The sequence below is a fragment of the Cucumis sativus genome, chromosome 4, assembly GCF_000004075.3.
Source record: "Cucumis sativus cultivar 9930 chromosome 4, Cucumber_9930_V3, whole genome shotgun sequence".
In the NCBI taxonomy this organism is placed as follows: domain Eukaryota; kingdom Viridiplantae; phylum Streptophyta; class Magnoliopsida; order Cucurbitales; family Cucurbitaceae; genus Cucumis; species Cucumis sativus.
In genome coordinates, this window is record NC_026658.2 from 9920557 (window position 1) to 9932846 (window position 12290).

At 33.3% G+C, this 12290-nt stretch overlaps 1 protein-coding gene across 1 annotated transcript; it reads left to right on the top strand.

Moving 5' to 3' along the window:
• The first annotated feature begins 4978 nt into the window (after positions 1–4978).
• LOC101218398 (bifunctional protein FolD 1, mitochondrial) lies at positions 4979–11702 on the top strand. Its single transcript, XM_004147473.3, has 6 exons — positions 4979–5324; positions 6983–7179; positions 7340–7656; positions 7991–8227; positions 8311–8478; positions 11271–11702. The coding sequence occupies exons 2-6, from the start codon at positions 6999–7001 to the stop codon at positions 11439–11441; spliced, it is 1074 nt and encodes a 357-aa protein (XP_004147521.1). The 5' UTR covers positions 4979–5324; positions 6983–6998; the 3' UTR covers positions 11442–11702.
• Positions 11703–12290: the final 588 nt, after the last annotated feature.

Consider the following 12290-nt stretch of genomic DNA (forward strand, 5'->3'; position numbering starts at 1 on the left):
CTTCTTTTATTTCTTCTACTTTGTATTTTTTTTTTCTTTTCCAGATATCGTTTGGTTCGGACTTCAACCTTTTGGTTTTGGTTATCATCTCTCTAAGGAGGGAAAGCTCCAAAAATTTATCATTTGTATTTACTGTGTAACAATAATTTATCAGCTTGACATAACTACTGTGTACCATTAAAATGTATTTTAGGTTTGAGAATGTGTGAGTTCCAAGAGAAAATTTGTTGAATTCAGTAGTTTATGTATCCGTAGAAGGGAATTATATAAAAGTGCTACTGATAACCCGAACAAGGTTAAAAGGAAGGCGTTGCTGATGGTTTTGCATAATGATCATTCTTGACTATCGTAGGAACACTTATTGAAGAGAAGTAAGAAATCACAAGGATAGGGTGGAATAATGTGTCTTATAATTTTATAACATTTAACGTATAAATGAGAAACTATAAATTATTTAGTGCTATGAATTATTAGAAATTACTTGTGGAAGATAAGTGCGAGATAGTTGCAGGGTAAAACATAAGGGCTTAATAAACTTAATAAACATGCACAAAATCACTCCAAATGACTTAAAAGGGGTAGCAATTTGATTGTAAAACTCATAGTGAATGTTTGAAACGTGCGAGATAGTTGCAAGATAAAACATAAGAGCTTAATAAACTTAATAAACATGCACAAAATCACTCTAAATAAGTTAGAAGGGGTAGCAATTTGATTGTGAAACTTATAGTGAAAGTTTGAAACGTGCGTGTTGGATCGGTATGGCAACCCTAGAGGGGGTGAATAGGGTTTAAATAAACTTTTTGACAAATAAAAAGTAAAATCAACTAATTAGATATTTTTTAAATTTTAAATAAAGAATTTTGTAACTTTGTTAAATAACAAGATTGATAAAAAGATATGAATGGAAGCATGCAATCAAACTCAGCCAATAAGAATATGTAACTAAAATTAAATTAAAAAATAATTAGAAAAGAGTTAGAGAAGAAGACACCGTAATTTTATAGTGGTTCGGTTAAACTCAACCTACATCCACTTTTCCAAGCACCTCTTGGGATTTTGATTGAAAATCTTCTTTGGACTCTTTCACGGATTTGAGCCGAACCGACTCTTGCTCCTTTTTCGGGTTCAAGAGCAAACCCGATCCTTTCCACGTGTTAGGATCCAACCGTTACAATATGTTGAAGTTTTTAAATCACGCAAAAGAAAAACTCTCTAAAAGAGTGAGTACACAATTTGAAGCTCACAAATTTAATCCTCACAATATAACAAGAAGCTCTCAAGAATAAGATGAAAAGAATAAAAATTGGAAGCTTTAGAGAGAATAATTGGCTTTTTGCACTTTTTGAGGATTGTAAAGATTTTTTTTTTAAAAAAAAGCCAATAAAACATAACAAAAACCCACATTTGTTACTCCTTCATTGCTCCAAATGGCTTTTTCTAATTGGTTCAAATTGAATGCTTGGTCACCACGTCACCATCTCGGGTATTTTTCCGTTAACCTTCTTTTAGCAATATTTTCTTCATTTGAACTTCAATTTGGGTGCTTCAAGAGGCGCTAGAATCATTTTTCCAAGCTCTACTATATGGTCTATTCAAATTAATAAAATTATCAATAAAAAAAAATCAGATTTGTTATCATCAAAACATAAATTAATTGAATAATTAAAATAAATAAATTTGAGATTAAGGGCCAAAAAGCCAACAGTGCGAGATAGTTGCGAGATGCGTGCAAGATAAAACATAAGAGCTTAATAAACATGCACAAAATCACTCTAAATAAGTTAGAAGGATAACAATTTGATTGTGAAACTCATAGTGAAAGTTGGAAACGTGCGAAATAGTTGCGAGATAAAACATAAGGCTTAATAAACTTAATACACAAAATCACTCTAAATAAGTTAGAAGGGATAGCAATTTGATTGTGAAACTCATATTGAAATTTTGAAACGTGCGAGATAGTTGCGAGATGCATGCAAGCTAAAACATAGAGGCTTAATAAACTTAATAAACATGCCCAAAATCATAAAATGACAATGATGAAACAGTTTCATGAAGAAATAGTCAATAATAATGACGATGATGAAATTATGGTATAATGTAAAATCCACACCAAGAACATCAATACATTATAACATCAATAACAAGGTTTGTTCTACACAACATTGGCCAATTGAGATCCTTCAATATCCACCTATCTATCTATTCAACACCAATATAAACCATAATGGAATCTCTATATCCGTAAACCATTATGGTGCCAGAAAAAAAAAACAAAAACAAAAATATAGAAAACCAAAAACTTGGGAAAAATGTAGGACTAAGTAAATATATTCATTCACGGAAAGATGATCACAACTTTTTGGTAGATCTTGAACCATTTAATTTGGGAGATGGTGTTGAAGACTGTGAATGAAGATGAGCATAGGTCAGTAACAATACAATTTCCAAATTTGGATTTAAGAGGAATGCAAATATTTTGTCCAAATCCAACCTGTTCACATGCCAACAATGATTAAAAGAATTGAAGAAAAAAATCAATAAATGGAGATGTAATCAGAAATTATAGGGGAGAATCCACACAACCAACAAACTTCATATCATACGAAGCAAAAGAGCACAAGTCACCAACTCATTAATTGTTTAAAAAAAGGTAGAGCTGAAGCACAAAAATGAAGAACATTAACAAAAAAAAAAAGAAACAATTGAACCTAGACCAGAAGTCGAAGCCCAAAAAAGGTACATTAACAAAAAAACAATTGAACTTTGTCAATTTGAAGCATATACTTGAACTCTGTTAATGTAAACCCTATTGCACTCCTAGTCCTATTTGTAAAAGAACATTACATACCACAATGAGTCGTAACAATCAAATCATGGTGGGTGAGAGCACATGCTAACCAGGTTATTGATGGTTTATAGTAGCAACGTTAAGATGGCCAGGAATGCCTTTTGCTTTTGAATAGCTTTTGGATTGATGTTTCAACTACTCAAATCTTGCATTAGCTATATTCTACCTCAAGCCAATTTAAAACCAACTTTTAGTTAATCTGATCATGCCGTCTGCCTGATCACTAGTCAGGGTAAGTACTAGAAGATATTTCCTTAGATTTTAGAACTCAGCTCCTTTACTTTGTACCCAAGTGTAAAAGTGTACTACTCTAGTGTGTGCACATGATAAGTCCATCTTGGAAGGGAAACAAGAGTATGAAGAAAGTTAATGAAAGTAAAAGAAAGCAAATAACAATTACAAAGAAACTTGAAATGTCTGTAGGTCTACTAAATTATAAAAGATACTATAACTAAATGTGTTTTCCATTTGTTTCAAAATATCTAAAGGTTTGAATCAATGATTTATCACCTTTATGACCGGTATAAAATGATATTACAATTGCAAGCTCATTTTGTTTGATGGCATTTATGCACATATATATGAATGTGTATGTATTTATATTCACACTCATTCGTCTATTTATAAACAGGTTAAAGGACCTGGCAATACCTTTACTATTGTTTTAAATTGATGAACCATGGTTGTTACGTGTATTGCTAGTATTTTAATTTCTTGGGTTTTCAACTTCAGCTCCTAAACATTTTTGCACATGGAGATATTAATCTCTACCTTATATTTATTCATGAATGATCGAATATGCACGAACAGTTTGCTTTATCTTGAAATCCAAGTTTTCATATGATTAGATGTAATCTAATGTTTGGAGCTCTTGTAGGCTGTACTTTGTTCAGCTCAGTTCAAAGGAGATGTTAATTTAAGGTTTAGTACACTGTTTCAAATCTTTGTGTTCCATTTCTTAAAACTGTTAGTGAAAGTATGCATCAATTTTCCACTCTGGCAATACTTTTATTATTGGTAGGTGAAAACTGCAGGCTTTTCTTTCCTGAATTCATGTAAATAACACCACATGGTAAAAGAGCATTACACAACAGAAGATGATTAATTGGAACTCATTCTTCTTCTGGCATCTACAATCCTAATCCTACCTTAGTTTTTTCGGGAGATGTTTATAGGAAAGAAAAAAAGAAAGCAAATTACAACAATGTCATGTTTTGGAAGCAATCACAATATGACGAGGATAATTACCACACTGAGTTGAATCTATTAGGATTTCATTTGATCAAATTCAACACTAATTCATTCCAACCAGAGATGACATCAATTGCTCAAACAGATTTTTTAAACTAATTTGATGGTTTTTTTTGTCAATTTTCAATTTCTAGAACGAAATTCATAATTTCTAAACTTAGAAACAAGAAGATAACACTCGAAATTGAAAGGATAGAAGTAGAAAATTAGGAATTAAGGAAGTACCAGAAGCAATTTTATGATGTTGTGTGTCGAAGTTGCAGTGAGCAATGGTGAACTTGAGAGGCTCAGATGGAGGAGAATAGGGGTCAATACGCATCTCTAACGTAGAATCTTGCATGCGAACAATTGGCAACGGTGAAGTAGACGACGATGGCCACTGAGAAAGGAGAAAGTTGAAGTCGTTGCATTTTGCTAAGTAAAAGAGAGTGAGGGAGAATGAGAAGTTTGAAAATGAGGAAGGAAAAGAAGAAGAATAGTAAAAAGTTTATTTTTATGGGTTTTTTTAAGGGTAATTGTAATGATGACTATTTGAGGAATAACAATTAAGGATACAGGAACATTTTAAAAAAATTGTAAATATAACAAAACTATAATTGATAGACTTGTATCACTGATAGACTCGTATGATTTATCGGTGATAGACCAATTTTTACAACATGGTCTATCAGTGATATACTCTATCATTGATAGAATTTGACAAATTTTGTTATATTTACAATTTTTTTAAATATTGCTATATACTTAATTATTTTGAGTTTAATTACTAAATTTGCGACTATTCTTTTTTTTAACTTAATCACAATATACACTTTTATCAGTTAATTAGTCAATTTGCTTTTTTAATCCATCCCAAAACCTTTTATACCCTTAAAAATTATCCCATTTTTTATAATTTCCGAAGAAAGAACCCTCGTGGGTGCTGCTGTCAATTAGACGAAGAGGACAATGCAACATTAGCTTCATTTCATTCTCTGATCATCACTCCTTTCAGTTTTGCAATCCATTGAGCACAAGCAAGTAGATTCAAGCGGTTGTAGAGGCATAGGCGGCCACTGGCGGCGGCGGCAGCGGTGGAGGAAATTTTTTCAAGTCAAAGATGTGATAGGCGTGAGCTTTGCTGATGCAGGGTCAAGATGATGTTATAGTCCCTTTTTTGGATACCGAAGAACATATTCAAGCTTTTAGGCATTTCAACGCTGAACGACGGGGCTGCCTTCAGGTATCATTAATGCTGCGGCATTTTCTCTCTTCCTGTTTTTAACTGTTCTTTTGTCGCTTCTTGTGTTGAAGATGTTGATAATTTGTTACGATGGTTATCGTGCATGTTATTGTGATGTTTTCTTGTTTAAATTTAGGATTCTGTAGTAGATGCATTTTGATTGTGAAACTGGTATGGTTTCTAGAGTCTCTTTAGAGTGAACTATTGCTACAAGAGGATGAATCTTGACAATTAATTATATTTGACCTAAGAAAAAGAATGAAACAGAAAGAAGAATGGTCATTTGATTGAGCACTTCTTAATTAAGTTTTAATTATGGACTCGAGACTTTTAGTGAACGGAAGCAATTGTCGCTCCTCTTAAATCTTACTTACTTCATTCTAGTGTACTATCATCGGCTTGTGTACTTATGCTTCAGCTACAGTTGGGAGATGTGAGAATTACCTATTGTACACACTACATGTAAGAGATATTTTTTTATGAGTGTTATTATTGCCCTTCCATGGTGGGCTTCTATTTGAGATTTTTTATGGAGCAGCTGAAAAGTTGCTAGTACGAGTCATACTAAGGGAAGAAAACAAGTTTTCGAGAGATGCTGAGTATGGGTCTAATACAGTAATATGAATTAAGGGAGCTGTAAATTTTGAACATTGGATTCTGAATTTTACCTTCCTTTCTTTGTCTGTAGAACATCATGATCTAATTGGCGCTCCTGTTGAGCTATTGATGATCTATTCTAATTTCTCTATACTTCATTTTTCGAATGTATTTAGTAACTGCCCCTAACCATGTTGAGTTTGTTTCTAATTAAAGAGACTTCCATTGGGCTGACTTTCCTTTCTGCAAATTGAGCTTCCAGCCCCAGAAGAGGTGCAATATATTCTTTCTAATTAATAGATGATTAGTTATCAGAAATCATGAAAAGGATACCATCCTTTGGTCTTTAGCAAGAAATGAATTGGTTTTTTTTAGTTTGACATGTATATGGTGAAGCAAGAAGAATTGAAAGTGTTAGTTGGACTACTGTCGAATAAATTCGATTTCATTGTGGAGGGGAACTTTGTAAATGGGCTGAAAAAACGTTGATATGGGTGCTCAAATCATTGTGCCTGTCAGTAGTATATTGGACTGCAGGGATGGAAAACGCAATGTCATATTAGTTGGACAAGTGTTGAATTAACTTGATTTCATTGTGGAGCGCAACTCGATAAATATGTTGAAAATGGGGTTACAAGGATTGTCGTGGGTTCTTAAATCATTGGGCCACTCGAACAAGTTGGGGCAACTCCATTAGTGACCTTAATGTGACGCTGGGAATTGGAATAGAGGGGAGGGTATGATTCTATAGCATATTGGACTGTGGGGGTGGAAATTTTTTTAGGGCATTATATATTCATAATAAAGGAAATTACATTAGCTATAACTGCAATTTGATCTGCCAATGAATTGATGCTTGATGGCACCATTAGACTATTGGAGAAATTGTGTTAAACTTGAAGCTCTCATGGATTAATGCAAAGATAGTGAGTCGAATGCCTTGCAAGCTATTTATAACATATCAACTAGTACAAGTTTTAACCAAAAGCTGCTGTTATTTATGTCATAACTAACCAGTAACAACCACAATGCTAAATGCTAACCATCTTCAATTGTAACAGTGATCATTGTGTGCACATGGCGTTATTGTACAAGAGTCTGAGTAGGAGAGTCTTGCTTACATCTGCAGCTATGAAAAGAAGAATCACAACAGATGCCCGTCAGATTTTAATGTCTCCATCTCTCACATCCATTGACTTTCCTGATATTTGGACTAGTTCCAGCTGTTCTGATTATTCTTCCATCACAAAATCGTATGGTACGTCACCATTTCACTCTAACCCTTCTTCTATGTGGGCTCCTTTTTCCCCAGTTCAAATCCAGATGGTGTCACTGTATAGGTTTAGTATATTACTTTGTTCATCATCCAACTCTTTCTTGTTTGTGTTTGGCGTCTGATGATCTAATGTTTCTTGCAGATGACCAACAGACTGCAACAGTAATTGATGGTAGGGCCATTGCTGAGGAAATTACATCAGGAATAACTAGTGAGGTGAGGAGGATGAAGAATGCTACTGGAAACGTACCTGGCTTGGCTGTAATCATGGTCGGCCAAAGAAGGGACTCGCAGATTTATGTTCGTAACAAAATAGCTGCATGTGAAGAAGCTGGAATCATGTCAGAGATTTCTAATTTGCCTGAAGATTGTACAGAAGATCAAGTTCTTAATGCTTTATCACGTTTTCATGAAGATCCATCTATTCATGGTATACTTGTGCAGCTTCCTCTACCGCAAGTAATTTCTAAAACTGGGCCACGATGATATTTAATTTTGCACGTTTTAATCTGAATACCACCAACAAAATGGTATACTTGTGCAGCTTCCTCTATTGCAAAGTAATTTCTAAAACTGGGCCATCATCTCACTGCTAATATAGGTTCTTTGTTTCCATAAAGTACTTCACAATATAAATTAAACATATATGTTTTCAAATCTTGATTTGGTAATTGTTGTCTGCCATGGTAGTTTCTATAGGCCACAGATTTTGCTATTAACTCGAATTTAAAACTCATTGGGGGTTTCCTTGGGGAATATAGAGAGAGACTAACAATTCAACATTGTGGAACAGCATTTGGATGAGAGTAAAATCCTCAACTCTGTACACCTAGAAAAAGATGTTGACGGCTTTCATCCGCTTAATATGGGGAATCTTGCCATGAGGGGTAGAGAACCACTTTTCTTACCCTGCACTCCCAAAGGATGCGTTGAATTGTTGATCAGATCCGGTGTTGAAATCACGGGGAAGAGGGCTGTGGTGATTGGAAGAAGTAATATTGTTGGATTACCCACGTCCTTGTTGTTGCAGGTCCAAAATTCACACTTTTATGTCCAAAATTTCGTAGAAAATGAGATATTATTCTCTATTCTTCTGATTTTGGCTTTGTGCAGAGGCACCATGCTACCGTAAGTATAGTGCATGCATTTACTAGGAATCCCGAACAAATAGCTCGAGAAGCTGACATAGTGGTGGCTGCTGCTGGAGTTCCTAATTTGGTTCGTGGTAGTTGGCTAAAACCTGGTGCCATAGTTATTGACGTGGGGATTAATCCAGTTGAGGTAATTGATTTTAAGTCTACCTTTATGCATTGATTTGAATTTAAAAGCCATTCTTATTCTCGTCTTTTCATCTTTTGAATTTCTTTTTGGCCCTTTGTTGCAATACTGTTAGGTTAGATTTTAAACTTCATTATTGATGATAATTTTATGTAAGTGGATGAATATGTAACTTCTCAACATATGTTTCATGCATAGTTATCTATTTTCCACTCCCTTTAGCTATTGGTACTAGATTTATAAGGATACAGGGGATTGTGTCGGTTATTGAGGTCCTATATGATGCTCATCTGTAGTTCGTTTGATAGCAATTTCAATTTATTTTTTTGTGTTTAAAATTTATGTTTGTTTTTTTCTTCTTCCAGTTTTTTTTTAATTCCAACCTAAATTCTGAAAACAAAAACTAATTTTTCTTGTTTTCTAAACTTAACTTAGATTTTGAAAACTATAGTAGAAGGTAGAAGATTGAAACTTACTGCCGTTGATTTTTAAAAGAAAAAAAAAAGAAGAAAGAATTCAAATGGTTATTGAAAGAGTCCTTTGTTTTTTATCATGACAATTAAGTTTACAAACACAATTTCTTCTGACTTTTATTATTATTAGGGGAAAATACCCTTTTAGTACCAGAGGTTTTAGGAGTGGGTGTATTTTTTTCAAGAGGGTATTGTAATTGAACTAGGAGTGGGAGATTTGATTTAGGGACCTCTTATTCTCGGATACATACAAGTGTCAGTTGAGATGAATTCAGGTTGAATTCAGGTTGACGAATAGGTGCATTTGATCCCTAATGTTTCAAATTGGTCAATTTAGTCTTGAGTTTCAAGAATAAGTTTATAACGTACCTCAACTATTAAATCTATTAAATTTAAATATAAAATTAATTAAAAATATGATGTGGCAAGATGACTTGGAAAATATATTTCGTCTCTCCCTCATCTTTCTTCCACTTCTCTCTCTTCTTTCTTCATCTTCTCTATTTTTCTCCTCTCTTCTCCATCTCCATCTTTCTTTTTGTCCGTCATTTTTTCATTTTTTAATTAAAGAGCCGATTCACGTTAATGACATTGTCGGTAGGTTTTTAAGCTTAAATGCTTTCGAAAGTCTAACATGGCCCTCCTCCACACTTGAAACTTTTGTCCTCCATATTTGAAACTTTTGTGGCACACCACCTTGCAAATTGCACCTACAAACTCTTCAAGAGCAGTAAAGTGCCTACTTTGGGTTGAAAATCTTTGCAACAAACAAGGATACATCATGATACCAAGGATGTAGTTGCAAAGAAACTAAACAAGAATAGAGGAAGATTACATCATGATACCAGCTGGAAATGACAAAAAGGTTCTTGTATTTAGTAGTGGATTTCTTTGGAGGGGCCTCAAATCAACTCCTCCATCCCCACAACCTTTTTGAAGAGGAGGGACTTCTGGAGGGCACACTCCGTCTAAAAAATTACGAACAAGAAGAAAAATGGAAATGGAGAAGAGTGGAGAAAAGAGAAAAGAGGAAGAAAAGAGAGAAGTCAAAGAAAGAGGAGAGAGAGACGGAGAGAAGTGGGAAAGATTAAAAAATAATAGGGATTTTTTAAAAAATATAACAAACCAACAAAATATTTACCTTGTATAGAACAATTTTGAAAACGGTAAAAGCTTACAATGTAAAATACCAAAATTGTTGCAGTTAACACGCAATAAATCGACCACACAAGTGCAATACACGGTCATGTAAAATGATCGTGCAGATTTTGATACACGATCTTGGATATATCATGTCTTGAGATGCCTTAGGATGAAAGAATTATGTCTTTAATTCATTCGATCTCAGGCGTACAATGCACTGAGATGACCCGTAGATCTATACGATTTTATACTTCATTTTAAACGATGACTTTCAAATTTAAATGATCGTGTAGATTATGATACACGATCTTGGGCCTTAGTTGCATCAAGTTGCCTTGAGATGAAAGAATTTTGCTTTTAATTCATTCAATCACGAGTATATAGTGTCCCGAGATACCCTTGGATGAAAGAATTCTTCATTTAGTTATTGAATCTCAGGCCTTAGTGACATTGAGATGACTTGGGATGGAAGAATTTTGACTTTATTTTATTCAATCTCGGGCATACATTGTCTCAAGATATCTTGGGATGAAAGACTTCTGCCTTTAGTTATTCGATCTTAGACATTAATTGCACTGAGATGGCTTGGGATTTGGAAAGAAGATATAGATCGCAAGGGCATATATGAAAAAATGAGAGCGTGTCATTGACTTTTTTTTATTTTGTTTTATTTATGTAAATTTACCAAAATGATATATATTTTCCAAGTCATCTTGCCACATCATATTTTTAATTAATTTTATATTTAAATTTAATAGATTTATTACTTGAAGGAGCTTTTAAAATCTATTTTTAAAAAACTCACAAACTAAATTGACCAATTTAAAACATTATGGACGACCAAATGCACCCATCCCTAGAGATCCAGGGACCAAAAGGATGTTTTTTTTCTTCTTATTATTATAAATATTCTCAAAATCCAAGTTGATTTTTGAAAACCAAACAAAAAGTAGTTTTTTAAAAATCATGTTGTTGGAATTTTGTCGAGAGTACAAATAGTCTTTTAAGAGCTGGATAAAGAAATTGTGAGGAAACAAAAATGGTTATCAAAGATGATGTTAATTTATTTTTAGTATCAGTAGTTACAACTTTCTTCAAGAATATTCTTTCACAAATTTTGCACCAATAGATGCATTATTTAGACTAGTGTATATGGCACATCACATCATGGATTGGCAGGACCCTAGCTGCGAGTTCGGGTATCGACTAATTGGAGATGTTTGCTATGAAGAGGCATCAAGGGTTGCATCTGCTATTACACCAGTTCCCGGTGGAGTTGGACCGGTGACGGTTGCTATGCTTTTACTCAACACTCTGGAATCAGCCAAACGAGCGCATAACTTTACCTAACATGCCGTTACTTTGACATGGTGCACTGTTCCTCTAGTTTTGGCTTCAACGACAATCATTTGTTCATGATGTTCATTTTATAAAAGCATTTTATTGTTATGACCTACCTTATTTCCACTTTCGGGATGTTCAACTGACCCGATCAACCTTAGAGTTTGAGAAGTGAACATGAGTTTGGAACCATCTATTGCGTTTTAAGTAGGATTAAAAATATTTTTTAGTCTTAGAACTGTTAAAAATAGGTTAAAGTAACCTTTTTGATTTCTGGATTTTGAAAAGAGCTTTAGTTTACATTTTATACTTTTAAAATAATAAATCTTAAAAAGATTTGTTGATATTTTCTTTTGAAAAAAAAAATCTCTACTAATATTTGTTCGACTAATACATGGATGAAAATTGTTATACATTGTTAGGGAAACATTGATTATAACTCATTAGACTACAATTTCACTTTTAGTTACCAAAAATAATAACAATATAATATTTAGAAATATTTTTTAGGTGAAAAGGACGTGAAAGTTATAAAGACTCGTTAATTCACATTTTGAAATGAAGTGGGTGAAATTTCAATGAAAATTTTTGGAAAGAGCATAAAAGTAAATACAGGTGTGTAATTTTCTCAAATTCAATTTCTTTACCAAAGAAAGATGAGTTTAAAATAGATATGAAATTGAGAAAACATGGAAATCAGAAAAAATAATAGATCATAAAAGTTTCATCATTTTCCAAAAAAGCACATTCATGTGTGAAACTATAAAATCGAATATAATACCACAATTTAAAATATTAAATCAAGCTATAGTAACTAAATAAGCAAATATATATCTATATATCGAAATTTATCAAAAT